The following is an 18,728-nucleotide window of genomic DNA, read 5'->3' as shown; positions in this document are numbered from 1 at the left end:
AACTCACATTTGAATTCAAACGGTGCAGCAACACATTTAGATCATCAGTTTAACAGTCCTCAGTCCTATATTAGTCAATTTAACAATGGGACGATTGAGGCATAGGTCCATGGAAACTATAGCTCTCGGTCAGTCTTATACTGTCCCCAGGTGGCCAAGGTGGGCATCAACACAATGGACGTTTAATCAATGCAAAGTGTAACTTCTTTTTAATTCTATATTCAATGATGGCCATAGAGTGTTTTTGTTAAGTACAATGGAATGGAAAGAACTCATGCTGTATCTCAAGGCACCACTGTATAGTGATTTTCTAACTTTCTGGTATGCTCCAAGCCTCCAACATGGCGTTGATCCATAATTACAAGAAATACCTATTATCTTTTCAATAAGTGAGTAATGCAATGTAAAACAAACCTTTATTTACAATCCATTTAAACAGTTAAAAAGGGTGTATCAAATTCCAATGACGCTGCATAAATAAATACATAAATGAATTTGTGCTGCTGTTTTGGCTAGCCAAAGAGTTCAAATGGGCTCGGCGGTTAACTCTTTAGCTCGAGGGGAACTGTTGTCCGGCTCGCAGAGGTGCTCGGCGGGTTTCAGGACGTCGGTGGCTTCCCGGGGGCTCGCCGCCATGATGATCATCTCTTCGCTGTTACAGTTCACAGGTGAACCCATCTCCGATGAATGGTCGCCAGCCTTGTCTGGGGCGGCTTGCAGGGGGCCAGTGGGAAGCGGAAGGTTCATCATGTACAACATGCTGCCGGTGCGCCTCGAAACCTGTTGGGGCCAACATAGATTAGACTTGATTTATTTTAGATGCTCCATTTCAACCATGTTGCTCTTATTTATCTATTTATTTATTTATTTATTATTCATTGCTCCTATTTATTCAGTGTATATATATATATATATATATATATATATATATATATATATATATATATATATGTATGTATATATATATATATATATATATATATATATATATATATATATATATATATATAGTGTGTGTGGTATGTCTTGTCATTGTGGGATAGTAGGAAACGAAATTTCGATCTCTTTGTGTGTCTTGACATGTGAAGTAATTGACAATAAAGCAGACTTTGACTTTGATTGTGTTCCATTTGATGAAATTACCTGAGAGCGGATCTTGAGAGCAGGCCCGAGTTTAAGTCCAAGTGTGTCCAGCAAATGCTCCTCTGAGAGCAGAGGTAGTGTCTCACCATCAATCATGTGGTCTTTAAACGTCTGCACGGTCAAATAGTTTTCTTTCGTGAGCGTGACAGCATTGAGTGGAAAAGATAACAACGCAAAAGGAGACACCCACCTGAGCATACTCTGAACATGAGGGAATGGAATTGATAAAGTTGTAAACGTCATTGACGCTCCACTTCCGAATGTCTTCAGATGCCTCATCACCGTTTAGGAAGACATTGGGTGGACCTGAGGAACCAATTGTTTTCATCATCGTATCATCACTAATAATTTGAGCAATGTTTGTTTTCAAACGCACCAGCAGGTAGGAAGCCATTCCCGGCAACGGGGAACATGTAAGGCATCCCCCCTTGGGAGGGATACATGAACTTCTCTTGAAAGGCGGCACACTGGCTGGGAGCGTCCTTGTCATTGGCTCCATTGTTGCTGGCATCCACGCGCTGGTCCGGAGCGCCGCCCTTACGCAGGCCCACCTCACCCTCCTTGTAGATCTTCCTGCCTCCTGCAGCCGCTTCAGAGTCTAATTTGGCTGGGTGGTGCGCCTTGCTGACAGAACACTCCTCTCCCACTTCCCCCTTCAGGTCCACTTCCTTCTCCTCTCCGCCAGATGCACCCCCTGGACTCCGCTCCACACTTTTGTCTTCAGCTGGGCCTTTGACGTGACCGCCGGGGTGGTCGACACTCTTGTGGGCGGTGGGCCGCCTGCCCACCCGGCGGCCCCGCTCTCTGTGCAAAGTACCGATAGGGGGATAGGGGCTGGCTGTCATAAGGATGCTGTTTGAGTGAAGGTCGTCCAGTGTGGGCCGGTGGACAAAGACATCGTGGCCGTCGGGGATGCGCTGGCGATTTCTGAAGGCCATGGGGTTGGAAGGGTACGACATGGGGTTTTCTATGCCCATCAGACCCTTTTGGTGGGCGTTCTCGAGTTCTTTCTGATGCAGAATGGCATTCATCTCCATTCTGAACACAAGATGAAAAGACATTCGTCATCTGGCTTCCTCCCACATTCCAAAAAGTTACATGTTAGACTACTAGAGGGCACATGGAGTTCACAAGACATTCATTGTTGGAGTATATGTTAATGATGTAGTCAGAAAGGCCTGGACAGAAGATTAGGATCCACAACCATCTACCACGTGCATCTCAGTTTCATTGTACTTGGTTGAATCTTTCGTCAGATGTTGGCCATGCACTCACCTGGCCATGTTCTGCTTGTGAATGAGCTCCTGTCGTCGGGCAGCCGTTTCCATGGGCTCCGAGGGCAGGAAGCCATAGCCAGCTAAAACCAAGACACACATTAGACTCTTAACCTTAGGGATGAGAAACAAACTGGAAACTCTGTGTGTGTTCTCACCTGGTCCCGGAAAGTTTCTCCCCGGTAGAACGCCAGCAGGTGGCGCCAGAGGGGGCCCCAGGTGAGATCCCATGTGCATCTGCCTTCCATCCGGAGGTACCATCTCGACTGGCGGTACTAACTCCCTGAGAGAGGAGGTAGGTTCATTTTTGATGTTGTACTTAGATAAGATCACCAAAATATTAGTGGGAGCCTCCCGAACCTTTCCATGAAACGAGGTTCAAATGGTGTCGGGACCCCCTGTAACCTCTGCTGACCCTGGGTGAGGATCTGTGGCGCCATGGCCATTTGGTTCCTCATCATCATCTCCTGCCTCTGCCTTAACTCTGCCACACACACACACTTGGTCACCGGAATGTCATTTAAAAAATCGCATAGTCGTCCTTTCTTCCTTTCCTACCGTTTGCCGACATGCCGTTGACTAGGCGGTACCAGTGCTTCTCATCCATAGCTCCCTGCTCTCCCAGCGCCGTCATCTTCCTCAGCTGCTCGCGAGGGGTCATAGTACGCTCCTCGGGCCACCACGAGGATGCTGAAGAGAAAACAAATTAAAAACAGAAGGCTTTAAAATTTGCTATAATTACAGTATAATGTAATAATTGATGAAAAGAAAAATCTCTGTCTCTCAGAGTAAACATTGCTATTCTTTATATGCACCGCCAAGAGCCGGCAGTTCATAAAATGCTTAAATACTGTATAAAAAAAAATACAACCACCTACGTCACTTTGGCTCAAATTCATTAGTGTTGGCCTGTCACTGTTAAATACTCTTAAGGACAGCAGTAATCCGCATTTGACTGAATGTTTACCTTTACAAACTTGGATCATGTCTGTGTACTGTTGTGCAAATGCTGTCCCCTGTCACTAACCTTGCGCATGATGACTATCTCTCAAGTGTTCCCTCTCAAAGCATCTTATCCAAGGCTTGTAATCCCCCCGCTAGTCAAGCAACAGTCTGCCAGCTACATCTGCTGACCCCCCACCCCACCCCATCCTATCCCATCTCCCACCTTCCTCCCGCCGTCCCCACTCGACTCCCCCACACTTCCCCCTGGATCCTATTAGCTAAATCGTGGCTATACAGCACTTTAACAGGATGTGTCGGAGGTAATCCTCACGTTTAGAGTTTTACCCCCAGCAAACCTTGTCTGTAAGCATCCTGGACAAGACACCCTGAGTGCAAAGCCTATTAGCCCCAATTAGCACCCAGGATGTCCTAGAAACACCTCAGGGATAAATATGGGGGGGCACAGTCGGTTTATGTGGTGCTATGCGGCCACCATGACACACCTGCGTTCCTTTTTTCCCCTCTGTCATTGTCCGACATATGCCATACGGTCAGAAATGTAGTTTTGTGTGCAGTCAATTTTTTGCTTGTGGGCCGCTGTAAGGAAACGCAGCTCGCTTGTTCAAGGATTATTGGATTATCTCAACATTTAAACAATCAAATTGTGTTAATCCTGCCACATTTGTGGCACAAAAAAAAAATCAATATGAAAATAAAATGTTTCATGAACCCTGAGGGGATCGCAGAAAACAAAAATGAGAGGCGTTTTTAATTCGGGTTCAGGGGAAGTTCAGAGATTATTTATGATTATTTATGGTTGTTTAACAAAGCTGTCTTGCTGGTAATAATTCACTAATGAATATGAACAAACACAAAATAGGACAAAATGGGATCAATGAACAGTTAATCCTATCATTCATCAATTTATTTTTGCTTCACAAATGATTATTTATTAAAAGATTTATAATTCATTAAAAAATGCAAATACAAATAAAATGAAAACCAAATTAATGATACTGTATTAATAACACACATTTTTTACCTTACTATTATTAAACTATTTTTTCTGTTTATTGCTTTTAAATTATTTGGAGGGGGTGGGGGCAAATAACCTCACTTCATTGTCAATTTATTCTCAATACTGGTGTGTAAACAATAGTTCAGAAGAATTAGAGAACAATTCTGCCACCCCATAAGTAATATTATTATTTTCAGAAGAGAATAGCCTTAACGAAAGGTGAGCGCTCGCAGTATTTGTGTGACAGGCGGCTGCCTAATGCGCAGGGGATTGGACTCTTTGGGATTTACTGTTGCCCACGTAATCCCATTACAAGAATGAATTAAAGGGAAAAATTGCTGACGACTTATCTGCAGCCTATAGAGGAGGTCATATCAGACATTGTCTCGCCTTTTCTTAATCCACCTGACAAACACATACACACGCAGACACGCGCACACACACACACACACACACACACACACACACACACACACACACACACACACACACACACACACACACACACACACACACACACACATGAATATAGACGCACGCACACACACACACAGTAAAGCTTCACAGACTCTCAGTTACACATGGACAATTCCATTATATGCAGCTTGTCAGTGGCAAGCAGTGATTGAACAATTAAAGCAGGGTCAAGGCCTAAAAAGGGTTGCAGGGTAAATCCTCTTGCAAACCCATCAATCATACCATACTCTTCGGCAGAACATTCATTAGAATCGAAGGAGAGATAAACACCCCTATACTTTCCTTTTTTTGTAATCAAAATTAGTTTGGAGAAGTTGCTTGATTCTGTGACTCCTAAGTGTTTCCAGTTTTACTCAATTCAAGGTACCAAATATGATTTCTTGTCAGACATAACATACCAAAAAATAAAAATAAATATATTGGTTTTATTTAAATGTTCTAAGTTACCGAATATTGTTCATTTCCCTCCAAAACTACTCAACAATACGTTTTAACTCATACAGTATAAAAAAAGATCTAGTTTAAGTCACTTTTTGCCCTATAATAATATTTTTTTTTTCCATTTGCTGATTGGCTAAGAGTAGTCACATGATTATCCTGCATCAACAAATCAAGATGAACTTGTCATTTAATAAAATGAACACCTATGCTGTTTATGTCAAGTGGTTCCCTTTCAGCGAGGTCTTCCCGGAAGGACTCACCTTGAAAATCCAGCGAGCGAATCTTTGTTTCAGTTCAGAACAAATAAGAAAATAAGACAAAAAAGGGCTTTGAACATCCGATAGGAAGCCTCCCGTTCCGTGCCTCAACGCTTTCTCAGCTTCCCGCCACACCAGCCAGCTGCCTGCCAGCCTAACTACCTTAACTAAAAAAGACCTTCTAAATACCGATTGGTTTCATCTCCATTAGCGTGCCTTATCCGCGGCAGTAAGCCCTCCCTCGCCCTGACATCACTACGATCTCCCCCGTCCAACTGCCCGGGTGCACCTTGCAAAAAAACTCATGTGTAATTACTGAAGCAGCACTGCTCCTTAAGCGCTAAACCTCTTTGGACGTTTACCTCACTAATCCCTTGTTAGCACTTTAGGCCATAGTTAAGACACCTAAATGCTTAGCTCCCTTTTTGCACCGGCAAAATAAGCAAAGACCTCCCGCTCAGAAGCCTGATGCTGCAACGCTTGGAAAATCCTTCCATAAGTCTTGTTTGTACGTTTTATTTGATGGAGTGTTGCAATCAACGGGGTGCCGACATATTGGCCCAAACATGCTTGGTGGTTCTTTATTAGAATTCCCTCTAAATTGCCCAGATCATCTACTCAGACCTACTAAGATGACAGTTTGTGGCCACCAGCCGCTACAGCCAGGGGTCTGCACTTTGAGGCGTGTTTTCTAAACGGGACCACTGTCCATGGCCACAGACGTTTCCGCAAAATTAAGACGTAACGGTAGAGTCCACATTTATTGACCTTTCATACAGAACACAGCGAAGCGGGACGGCTGAAGGCGGATGGCTAGCTCTGATAGCCTTCAGAAATAGATTGCATTGCAGTGGATATAGATGAAGTCATGTAGCCATGACCTAGCCATGTCATGTAGCCATGACAGTCTCTTGGATTGAGTTTCGACAACATTAGTGCAACAACAGAATCTGCATTCATTTACCGATGCCTTTCACACAGAAACCCAGTGAAGCAAAACCAAGGCATGCAAATAACCTCAATAGACTTGAATAATATATTGGACTGAAAGTGGATAAATGAAATCATTACAATGCTTTTTTCATGCCAAGAGCCTGCATTAAATTTTTCTGTGTCTTTCACGTTGAAGCCAGCAAAGAACGAAAGAAATGAATGCAAGAGCCTCACCAGCCTTCAATAATTTGCTCATCTTTATTGGCACTCTGTGTGAAAGAGGCTAACTCCGTCAATCGCCAACAAATTAGACTTTTTTTTAGGGAACGTTTTGATCAGAGATAAATTTGTCTCTATGTTTTTCTACACTGATTTTATAATCTGCACTTGTTTTTTTCTCTAGAACATCAGTTTTTCACAATAATAAGAATAATGAATGAAAGCGTGCTAATAAACTCACCAGCCCTCAATAATTGATCACCCTGCTCTGTAGAGATGAAGACATTCCACTAAATTAGAGCATCACAGGAATAATGGTAGAGTCCTCTTTTTTTTTTTTTTTTTTTTTTTAAACCTGTACTTTTCAAACAGAACCCAGTGTTGGCCCTTTTAAATTGTAAACAGGCATGACATCAGAATTGGTCAGTAAATACCACGAGCGATACTAGCAACATTTTGCGCTCCAAAAGGCCTAATAAAGGACTTTGGAATTAAGCATTAGGATTTAAAAAACATCTAAACTGGTCATTTAGGAATCTGTGTAAGCTTTTTATGAGGGATTTCTGTCCATCTTGTTTGCAGGCGGCATTATAGAGTCACAGTGAGGCAAAGGGATCACGGCGGGTTTAACCTCCATGGCTATAAATTGACAAACAAGACACTCTTTCTGCTTGGTCCTCTTCTAATTACAGCTACAATCTGCCATCCGGACGTTTCACACTGCAGCCTAATCCCGCTAAAGTGGAAGCATTACGTCTTGGTCAAATCTTGTTTACCTCTTGTTGACTGTGAGCTGATTGTTTAGGTTGAATAATCCCAAAATTAAGCCTTCAATCTGAGTGGCGGCACATTTGGGAACATGCTGTTGTCATCAAAATACCACAGGAAACGGCACCAATAGGCTATTAGCGTCTCAGTGTTTGACACACTACAAATACCGGACAAGTCAAATACTATGTTTTATCATAAAAATGCTATATTTTACCACAAAAAAAAAATTTGGAAAAACACAGAAAGTCTGCCATTGTGGCTTGAAGCGGCCATTTTAGAGACATTTTCACCATTTCTTGGACCCATCAAAAATGTATTGTCTTTGAGATTCTCTCCATGCTATAAATGTTTTTCTACGTATAAAGCTATAGCAAAAACCCCTTTGGAATTCAAAGAAATGTTTGTATGTGGCATAGCAAAGACCCAATCAAGAAAATTGTATAACATGTGCCGCTACGTCCCTCATGATTCCAATTTGCTGCTAATAGTTGACTTCAAGTTTGAAATAAAGTGAAGGCTCCAGCACAAAGGCACAATTGATGACGCAGTGGCGCACTGTGAAGCAAATCTCACTCGCTCTAACACTTCTGTCTGACCACCTCGGAGGTAAGAACTTACTCTCATAACTTTTAAATTAGTTTTGTTGTAAGCAGATTTAAGCACGCAAAATAGCCTACAGGTATTTTAAAATGATATTGATGTGTTATGTCTGAATTAGATGTCCTGTCATCCATTTTGCTTACAGAATTGCAAAAATGGGGATTCAAACTTTAATTCCTCTCCAAGTTAAAGTTTATGATCAAACTAAAGATAAAATAAAGAGAATTGTCTATTCAAAACAACTTTGCTGTCTGTTAGCTTAATGCTAGCACATAATGGGATGGGCTAACAAATGGCTATTATGTGGCGTGACGACGCAATTCTATAGAGTGCCGCAAGACACCTTATTTTAATTAAAAAATAAAGCAGCATGTGCCTGATTTACAACATAGCATTTTTCATCTTTGTCAGGTGTCAAAGGTGAAGCTCAACATGAAGCTGTTTTTGGCACTGGTGGCATTCATCGTACCTCTCGTCAGAGGTCAGGTACCTCACTGGGGTCCATGCCCTGAACCCGATGTTCAAGCTGCCTTCAACCTCAAACAGGTAATTTGGGCGGTCTTATGTCTTTATGTCTTTTTTTTATCACCATAACAAGTACCATCTTTTGGGAAAAGAAACCACCAGGGGTCAAGGTCATGTTCAAGTTATGAAACCTCCCTCCACAGTGATGTGATTAATCACCAATGAACAACAATCATTGTGCCTGTCACAGTTCATGGGGAGGTGGTACGAAATCGCCAGACTGCCGACGCAGTTTGAGAAGGGACGCTGCATCGAGACCAATTTTACGTTCAGAGGGGACAAATCCATTCGAGTGGTCAGCTCGGAAATACTGTGAGTGAAAAGATGATGATGTATTATGATGACATTTCCGGGATTATAACAAGAATCGTATTGATCAACAGGAAAGGAGAGCTGAGAAAAATCGAAGGAACCGGTGTCATTGAGGATCAGAAGAATCCTGCCAAACTTGGAATAAGCTTCTCTTACGGTGAGTTTAGAGAAATCTTATCAATCCCTTTATTAAATACACAAACACTCTCAAATTGTCTTTTCCCAAAGAAATGTTTTGAACAGAAATGGTGGAGCAACATATGTAGACAGACAATATCATTTACGAGCATATATTCGATGCCTTTATGAAAAATATAATATGACAATATCTTACTGATGGATGTGTCTTTTATCCATCAGTGCTGCCATTTTCTCCTTACTGGATCCTGTCCACCGATTACGTGAACACGGCACTGGTGTACTCCTGCACGGACATCCTGCGTCTCTTCCACCTGGATTTCGCCTGGATCCTGAGCCGCACACGCACGTTGCCCCAACCAACCATTGACAGCGCCAAGGAGATCTTTGCCAACAACAACATTGACATCATACGCATGATGGACACCAAGCAGCAGGGCTGTGACAAAGACGTGCCTTGGAATGATGACCAGGTCTTATAATACTTTATTTCTTTGCTTCTGTTGAGAGGGGAGGAGTTAATTTTTATTGTCTGTCTACATGTGTTGCTGCACCGTTTGAGTTCAGTCCATTGCTTACTGGCTTACAGCACCGCAACATAGATGATATCTAGCATTAGCATTCTGGTAGCTGACTGAAATGCATGATTTAAATATACAATGTGTGCTTCTCTGTGTTATGTTTAGTTTGATCGTACACTTCAACTGGGAGTGGCAATAAACAGCGTAAGACCTCATCTCACAGACCACAAAATAAACAAATCCTCCAAACAATGGCTCGTATCTTGAAAAACTCATTAGTCGGGTCATTGGCATTTCAAAGCTCCATTGTTTGCAATCTCGGCTATGTTTCCAGACTCCTTGTATATGAATGAAGTCTCATTAAAAACAAAGATGCAGTTCGGTCTGAATGGTTTGATGTGTCGGCCTCAGGATAGAAATCACACAAAGTTAAGATGTTTAAAGAGTGTTTCAGAGAGGGTCACTAAGGAGATTCCTGCTGTTGTAGCTACACTGTTTTGATGCCCACAGGCAGGAGACGACACTTACTTTAAAATGACCACCACAACAAACTCAGCTGTCTTCAGCTAGCATTAATACGACATGTTCACCAATATCATCAGGGTAATAAATATCGGCTTCCTGTTTCAATATCATTGCAGTTCATTGAGGTAATACACGTATACCGTATTCCGGACTATAAGGCACACCTAAAAACCTAAAATTTTCTCAAAAGCCGAAAGTGTGCCTTATAGTCCGGTGAGCCTCGTGCTGTTGGTTGCTTTTTGAAATGCAGTTTATCGTTTGTGGCAACTTGTAAAGTATTGTTAAATTCACCATCGCGTTTGCCCATGCAGATTTCGAGGAACTGTTTTTTTGACGATGTCATCCAGTGACAGATGGCGATGGATCGTGCAAATCAAGACCTTCATACTGAACATTCTTCCAAATAAGTGCAGACCCGCCATTTTGCTTCCATGGCTTAATGACATACAATTTTCTCTCTGTTGTCATTTTGCTTTTTAAAACTCAGCCTGCAGATGTTGTGGGATTCTTCATATCCCCCAAATTCTTTCGCCAACACGGAGCAACACCTGGCTGGTAATTATACATATGATGGGCTCCCGAAAACATGTTGTACATGACATGTGATGAGTGGTGTGTTAGTATCATGCCTTGTGACGTACAGAATGTAGGGTTGCGTTGTGACAATAGAAAGAGAAGTTGTTTGGCTATACGTGCACTCCGACTAACGTATCACTCATACTTAGCTAGGATTGACACAGATTCTGATTTGAAACTGTCATCATGACGCCTCCAAGCTCTAACTTTGATGAATTTCATTTCACAACCACTAGAGGACGCGTTTACCTGGTATCTGGGTGCCACATATACAGCCACAGAAGTATTAATTTGATTCTAGTAGTTTCCCTGTTTATTTTGAAGTGTATTTTTCAGGTGATGTGTGCAAAAACAAAAAGCCAATTCATATTTTAGTAGATGAGGAAATCACAGGGGATTGGCGTCAGATTTTGTGCTCCATGTTCTTAGCAAGCGCCACGTCGCTTTTACAAGGGTCTGCCTTTACATGAGCTTCTCGTTTCCAAGCAGCGTGAGGCTCTTTTACTGGCTCCCAACGCATATTTTTTTTTTAGTGGTCGCTGTGGCCGAAGAGACACGTCACCACAGAAGACTGAAATGGTATTTAATTATGACATTAATTTATGTTTTTATGAAGTAGGTCAACTGTGGTGTCGCCACCATTAAGACATATTAGTTTCCTTGCAGTGGCAGAACAAAATCAGTTGGTGGCAGTAATATGACATTAAGCCAACTGCCAAGAAAAAAAAAAAAAAAAGAACTGACAATACATAGGGTACAATCAAGTTTTGTATGTAGCATCCACAAGCATCATGGAATGCTTAATGGCTCAACTTTCCACCAAGTAGCGGCAAGATTTTGCTTCATTAGTGTGTCCTGGTTAGGAAGTCTGCTTCCTCTAATGACTCTTTAGTGCCGCTACCATAAAAAGCATGGCGGCGCCTCAAAAAAAATCATAAAGTGAATGATCATTTATGTGTTGTACTTTTTTTTCATGTGAATAGCTGTTTATACTGACAAAAAGTGTTGGCGCACTCATCATCGGTTAAATGGAAATGGATGAAACCCAGTTAAACTATTAATCAGAGACAGAATATTGTGCCTCCAAAACTCCAATCTAAAACCAAAATCTATTTTTTAAACCGTTGCACACCTTTGCTTCAAATCTTAACTTGGAATCGTAGGTCATCTTGAATATGAAACCCTAATCCTAATTTGAAACCCAGTTTTTGTTTCAACCCTAGTTTCAAACCCAAATCCTAATTTGAAACGGTTCTAATTCTTAAACTAATCCCAAATCCTAATTTGTAACCTTAATGCTGTTGTGAAAACCACAATCTCAAACCATAACCCCAAAATTAGACCCCCCAACCCAAATTCGAAACCTAATTTGTGGAGTGGCATTCCTCAGGGAAATGTCATAGGCCCAATCCTTATCTATAGAGAAACTTGCAGAACAACATCTTTGTGTTACCATCCTGGATAAGCACCATTTTGCAAGGCTCCTGTTTGGTTTTGACAGTGGTGTACTGTATCTATGTGGATTTAACAGCTAACAGCTGTTCACTTCCACCCAATAAACCCATTATGTAAATGCAAAAATTCATCTGATGGCAAAAACCTGCCAGGAAAGAACAGTTCTCTTGTTAACACATCCCTCTGCACTACTCGGCTTCTAATGACAGGGCTGCCGCTGGTTGGGGTGGCAGCCAATCCGGCAGCAACCACCAGCAATTCTCATGGCGTTGTCGTTTTCATTTTTAATGATCTGTTGGGGGGGGCTCCTTAAAACCACCGCCCCTGCCTGCCTCTCCCATACTGTCTAGCAGAGAGGCACAGGGGGCCAGACAGCCAAGGCCAACAAGCAGAAGAGGACCCCAAGACAGAGACACCTTCAGCACCAGCGCAGGTAACACTTTGTCCAAAGTCCTGCTGAAGTTAGCGTCTATGTCAGAATGTTAACAGTCTTTATTTAACACGCAGGAAGAGCCTCAAAACGAGCATGGCGTCGCCTACCCTGATCCACGTTGGATTCCTTCTAGCCATCGTTTTTTTACCAGGTGATGTTTTTTGTTTTTTGCTTTTGAAATGCATGAATGATAAATATAATGTTTCGGGTCTTAGTGGATTTTATGGTCATCAAAAATTACAACTGTGTTAAAATTTAGGACAGTAAAAACTACTTATGAATACGGATTTCAATGAAATACCTTGCTCATAAAAGTTAAATACACTTCTGATGATACATATATATGTATAATCAATAAAAATAATGGGAAATTTCTTAAAGATGTAGTAAAAAATACATTGAAACCTGAATCTAGCACCTCATAATTTTAAATATAACTAATAAAAAAAGTTACAATCTCAAATTAAAATGTTACTAAAATCACATATTACGTACAATTATTCCACAAGGGTTATTTCCGTTTACTCTCTAAAAGGAGAGGATCCAACCAGAAAATAATTTTGTGGTTTGTTCTGTCGTTTTATATGAAACCATCTTTTCATAAATGCAACACGACCTCGAGGATGATCAAAATGGCCCTTGATAGGGCCATATATTAAAACCCCTAGCTACTGTCCCCATCAGCTGAGTAGACAGTTTCCATTTTACGAGTTGAGTGCTAAACTTCAGAAGGTTAAACCAGCGGATATTCCACACGGGAATGCACGCAAAACACATCCGCATACAGTTTTTAATTTTTTTCCTTTTACAGCATAGCCATAATTAGCGTGTGTGAGGGCCTGCACTTTGAAGTTTTACAGGTGGAGGTGGCCCCCCGGTTACACAGATGCTAGTTAAAAGCGAGGGCGGTTGCTGCCAGGGCGCCACAATCCGGGCACCTGCCGCGTTTCGCACCCCGGGGGCCCTTTTGGGAGCCTCAGTGTTTTTTCTTTCGTGTGCGGGGAAAGCGCAACATCTGGTCCTTGTCAGAGAATTTGCCTGTTGCTTGCTAATGTGATTCCCGTGCGTGGTTAACAGAGTTCCTCGGGGCCGTCCCACTGGAGCAGCGCAAGGAGGATGAAGGTAAGGGCCCGTATCCACTCTAGGTAATAAATAATATAATGAATAATTGTGTTCATTAGGAATAATTGAATTTAAAGCCGTAATCCACTTCTAAGATTCATGCATTATTCACGCTGGAATGTGAAAAAACGCTACTGAATGACCTTCCAGCAATCGTAGGAGTTCTTCATTTCGAGTGCCGTGTTTCCAGTTGGTGTTGTGTCTGATGACGTGAAAGCTGAGGTGGTTGCCAACCTGAGGACGTTGGCGCGCCACAGGAGGAACGCGCCCGTCATGGCGGTGCCCCAGTTCCAGCACTCCTCAGACTTCTGGGGCTGGTACAAGTACTTCATGGAGAGCCACAACCAGGAGGGGGTGAGTGCGACTAACATTAATTATTTAGTTTCTCATGCCTGGTTTGAGTCTGGGATTTTTTTTCTTTAGTTTGATGAATCGTTATTTGCTTGTAGATGCTTACAGAAGGACTTTGTACTTTATAGGTTGAGAATCTGGACCGTCTGTACGTGGCGTACCTTCAGAACAAGCACCGGACGGAAGAGGGCCCCACCTTCAACCACTACCTCAAACACCTGAGCGAAATCTACAAAGCGTGCGCCGAGTCAGACGACCCAGAATGCATTGCAGAGTCCACCAGCAGGCCCAAGGCAGCCATGGTGATGCCTGCTTCCATCAAGTCCGCCGCCGTCCAGATGTGCAACCCATACGTGGACCCCTACTGCATCTTCCCTCTGAAATCCAAGCCTGCCGCTGCCCCGGCGCCGGCCCCAGCCAAGGCGCCCGCCCCCATTCTGCCCATGGCCGTGAAGAGCCCTATAGGTTTCTATCACTACGCCCCCATCCTGGAGCCCTTCCTGAGCCACGAACAGAAGGCTGAGCTGCTTCGGATCTGCAACCATGATGACGTCGAGTGTCTTCAGTACCACCTGAGGGCAGCGTACGGCTACCGACCCGCTGCCGGTCCCGCTCCGTCCTACACTGCCCTCAAATGTGACCCCAAGGACCCTTATTGCAAGCCAATGATGGTTCAAAAGGCCCCCACAGGGTATTACCATCGTCTCTACCCAACCTGCGACCCGGCGGATCCCCTTTGCGTGGCCCCACCCGCCGGCCTGGGCGCCGACTCGGCGCCTCAGGAGCAGCATTGCAACCCGCTTTTTGACGCCGGTTGCAACCCACTAACCGCCACCAAGCTGGCAAGTCTCACCAAGCCCGTGCTGGAGTATGCTCCCAAAGGCCAGCCCGCCCACGTCACCGCCCCCCTGACCTGCGACCCCCGCTACGATCCCTACTGCATACTGGCGGCTGCCCTGCGCAAGTCCCAACCACAACTCCCAGAGCAACAGGTCTGAATCTCACGCCCTGAGTAATGTCGACTAGACTTTAGTTCTTTTCATTCTCTTTATTAAGTAATATACGTTGGTACCTTGACTTAGGAGTGCCCCAACAGCCTTTTTTGGGGGGGATTTATGAAGGCGAGCCAAAATATTCATTGCGAGCCAGCTGCAGATACGCCACCTCTCTTATGAAGTAAAAGAAAAATGGGGCGATTAAGGTACTGTGATGCCCTCGCACAGTCGCTGATTCACTTTCAGCTATGAATTGAGCGGGACAAACAGGTCAATGCAAAATTACCATATAGAGTAATCACATTTTATCACACTTTCTAAGTTGCAAGCATATTCATAGAACAAATTAAAATCACAAGTCGAGGTACCACTCATCATCATGATGATGATGAAGGTACCAATGCACAGTGAATGTTCCAGACCAAACCGTAATAGCTCTAAAAACGAATGGAAAAAAAAGACAAGTGCTACAAACAGTAGATTTCTGCGATAGACAAATAGACCAAAACAAATCTGCGACATAATGGGAGAACACTCTCGTGATTTTTTCTTGCATCATGCTTTCACTGTGTGTATTGACCAAAACCCACCCATCAATTAATCAATCAATCAATCAGGTCCACTACAACCTGGGCATTCCCGGCAAGACCAAAGAGGGCTACGATTGCTATGTGCACTATGACAAAGACTGCACTCCGATCGACCCCCAGCAGAAGGCCCAGGCTCCACCTGAGCCCCGGTGCCATCCCTTTGACCCCACCTGCAACAAGTTTGCGCCACCCTCCACTGTCCAAGCCCAGGGACCCAGCAAGGGCACTGTCATCCTGCCGGACCCACATTGTGACCCCGAGCACGACTTCAACTGTCGCCTGCGTCTCGCCGACACAGACGACGAAGAGAAAGCGGTGGCCCAGCCCATCGAAAAATCAACCAAGGAGGCCACAAAATCCAGCGTCCCTCGTTTTGAGCACTTCCTCTGGGGCATCATGAACCAGCGCAAGATTTAAACAAAAAAATCAAAGCATAGCATGAAGCAACTTCAACAATGTGAGTTCTTTTTTTTTTTAAACAACAGTACAGTTAAATGAATGTTAGGTAAGATACTGTTAGGTTGCAACATGTGTTGTACATTCCTTTGTCAAGATACCCAAAGTGTATTTAATATTGATTTCCAGTCACTTCATTTATTCAGTTTTGATGAAGTTCTTAATAAAAACTAAAGCTGAATGGGCCCATTTCTTTATAGCAAAATGATCAAACTTTGACACACTGCTCTACCCACATTAGATGGCGATCATGGCGTAGGTAAAAAGGTTCTGTAAATAAGAATCACCCATATGTCTGGAATACCTGGCTATGATTGGTGATCATGTGGACAAAATGGCCAAACCAAACCAAAATGGATGACTTCCTGTTCAATTTCAGCTAAGATACCTAAGATCTTTTTGCATGCCCTGTTGTGAAAGACATATCAAACCAATTACGTGAATTTGACAAAACTGATGAGCCCCACTACACACACACACACACACACACACACACACACACACACACACACACACACACACACACACACACACACACACACACACACACACACACACACACACACACACACACACACTTTGACAGATGTAATACCAATATTAACCACAAGACGGCAGTCATTCTTCACCAGCGCGTCCAAGCACTCGGCTGTCTAACTGTGAAGAAGAGCTTGTCATAGCCGCTACAACATCCATCTCCAAAGTTCTTCCACACCGTTGACAGGTCGGTTAAAGTGCATGCTGATTTAGTAAATGTTTTTCCTTCTAAAACATGGATATATTCGACGCTTAATAGTGTTTCAAACGGGAAGTGGCCGTTTTAATCGACTCCCCACTTTTTCTCCACTCACCTTTCAACACAGGTGAGTGAACCTGCCTATTAATAATTTGGGAATTTGAATAACATGCAGGGGGGAAACCGACACATGTATAGAGTTGATGTAGAAATAAACAGAGGCATATCCACAAGGTGGCGCGTTTGACAGAGCCGATACATTTCAACCACCTTTGGGTTGCTTAATTGTCTTTAAAGAGGAGCTAACTGATGAAAAATGTCAATACGTATAGTCGTCGTCTTCACCACTATCAGTTAAAGTCCCTGTTTTCTAATCATTGTGATCAAAACTATCATCGACTTAATGACCTCGGTGTGCTCGTTTCAATCCACTCTATTGAAAGATTTAAGACCCTAAAGCCCCTCCGTCTAATTAAATTTTATCGAAAGTGGTCTCAGGGGAGCGAAGATCAAACCGTGTGGTGGTGAGAAGGAAGAGGCAGCGGTGGCGAAGAAAGTAAATGTTTGGGATCAATTTCACGCCTCCGTGAAGAATAATTGCGGCGGATTGGAAACATTATGATTAGATGTGAAAGATGAGAAGCCGATTCAGGCCCGACGGCCACGGTCTAACTTGGCATGGACGCTTGTGGTTGGTAATCAAGATAGATGCATAGGTAGATATTTTCTTCCCCCAATTTCTTTCAATAGTTTTAAATTTGCCATTTTGCATGGAAAATGCATATTGATTTTTTGTCAGGCCTATCCTACAAATTGCAGTGGTCCACTGTATAATAAACATTTTTGGGGACAGTTTTAAACCAGTTGTACTCTCAATTATTTCCAATCATTTTACCCAATATTATCTTTGCACAAAATGCTCTGCAAGGTAGCTAATTACCAAGAGCTCTCCCTGGCTTCCGTTGCCGCTCGATGCCATTGCAAGAGTGCAGCTGAGCCTAAGTACGGACATACTGTACGGTAATGATATTCTTGCAGCGTGGGTCTCGTCAAGGCGCAGTCAGCAAAAGCGTCTGTCCATGCTGACTCAAGCAGACCCCCCAAGTCCCCCAGGAGACCCCCCTACCCCCACCACTCTAGTCTCCCTGGCAGCCTCCTGGATGTTGTAGCTGCAAGTCAGCCAATGTTGCTGGAATGCCAACGGAATAAAAAATGATTGACTGTGTGCAACGCTTTAACATCATCGTTGATAGCCGGTGCAGTTTTTGGCACTTGGTGCTTTTAAAATCCAGTCATGGTTAGGGCTTTACCTTTAATGCAGAGCAGTGAGTAAATTTAAAAAGATGGGCTAAATGTGCTTGACAAAACCTGCCTAGAAACAACTGATGTGATCAAATAAAATGGATTTGAATGCCATACAGCCAGTTCAAGCTGCAGAATCCTAAACTGCAACATCCATTCGTAATAGAATTGATGTTTAATACAAAGCAGTAATTAAATAAAACTTCTCTCATGGCCCTTTAGTGTGTGTTTTGGGACTGAACAAGAACACTGTGCTGTACAAAATCTACCTAGCAACAATTGATGTGCCCAAGTAAATGTAGGATCTGAATACACGTTTTGATACTAGTATATTTGTCTATCTGTCTAGCTATCTATCTTTCTTTCTATCTGTCTATCTGTCTAGCTCGTTATCTGTCAGAATACTGGGATAATATACGCAGAGTATATTTAAATGCAATTGACATTTATGAATTTGCATTGTATTTGTATTTGCACAAAATCATTTCATTGATCTATATTACATCTGTTATGCAAAAAGGTTTTCATAAATAGGACCTATAATGGAAAAATGCCATATTATGTTTTGTTTATTGACAAAATTAATTTCTGGCCTTAGCAGAGTTCTGTGCCC

At 42.9% G+C, this 18,728-nt stretch overlaps 4 protein-coding genes across 11 annotated transcripts in view; 3 read left to right on the top strand and 1 right to left on the bottom strand.

The window, feature by feature from the left end:
• Positions 1–525: 525 nt before the first annotated feature.
• Positions 526–6,985, bottom strand: samd7 (sterile alpha motif domain containing 7). The gene is made up of 9 exons (XM_085930201.1): positions 6,949–6,985; positions 2,976–3,107; positions 2,778–2,901; positions 2,576–2,700; positions 2,419–2,500; positions 1,520–2,181; positions 1,334–1,449; positions 1,144–1,254; positions 526–780 (listed from the first exon to the last, which is right to left on the bottom strand). The coding sequence occupies exons 2-9, from the start codon at positions 3,076–3,078 to the stop codon at positions 526–528; spliced, it is 1,578 nt and encodes a 525-aa protein (XP_085786327.1). The 5' UTR covers positions 3,079–3,107; positions 6,949–6,985.
• A 1,077-nt stretch (positions 6,986–8,062) lies between these two features.
• Positions 8,063–9,535, top strand: LOC147046281 (apolipoprotein D-like). The gene is made up of 5 exons (XM_085930202.1): positions 8,063–8,084; positions 8,490–8,624; positions 8,794–8,915; positions 8,987–9,072; positions 9,276–9,535. Exons 2-5 carry the CDS (start codon positions 8,511–8,513, stop codon positions 9,533–9,535), a joined length of 582 nt encoding a protein of 193 aa, XP_085786328.1. The 5' UTR covers positions 8,063–8,084; positions 8,490–8,510.
• A 3,121-nt stretch (positions 9,536–12,656) lies between these two features.
• Positions 12,657–16,038, top strand: and2 (actinodin2). The gene is made up of 5 exons (XM_085930877.1): positions 12,657–12,714; positions 13,641–13,685; positions 13,876–14,039; positions 14,165–15,028; positions 15,649–16,038. The coding sequence occupies exons 1-5, from the start codon at positions 12,657–12,659 to the stop codon at positions 16,036–16,038; spliced, it is 1,521 nt and encodes a 506-aa protein (XP_085787003.1).
• A 728-nt stretch (positions 16,039–16,766) lies between these two features.
• LOC147046279 (RNA-binding Raly-like protein) overlaps positions 16,767–18,728 on the top strand; it is a 33,447-nt gene continuing 31,485 nt past the window's right edge. For 7 of the 8 annotated variants that reach the window (XM_085930839.1, XM_085930836.1, XM_085930835.1 and 4 more), the window contains exon 1: positions 16,777–16,940. The gene's annotated coding sequence lies outside the window, so the exon portion shown is untranslated. Of the gene's footprint in view, positions 16,941–18,728 lie in introns of all 8 variants that reach the window. The other variant, XM_085930837.1, reaches the window with a different exon arrangement.

Source organism: Syngnathus leptorhynchus, chromosome 14, assembly GCF_054491065.1.
Source record: "Syngnathus leptorhynchus isolate UIUO chromosome 14, UIUO_Slep, whole genome shotgun sequence".
In the NCBI taxonomy this organism is placed as follows: Eukaryota; Metazoa; Chordata; class Actinopteri; order Syngnathiformes; family Syngnathidae; genus Syngnathus; species Syngnathus leptorhynchus.
Note: the sequence above shows the minus strand (reverse complement) of the source record. Positions and strands in the feature narration are given on the sequence as shown.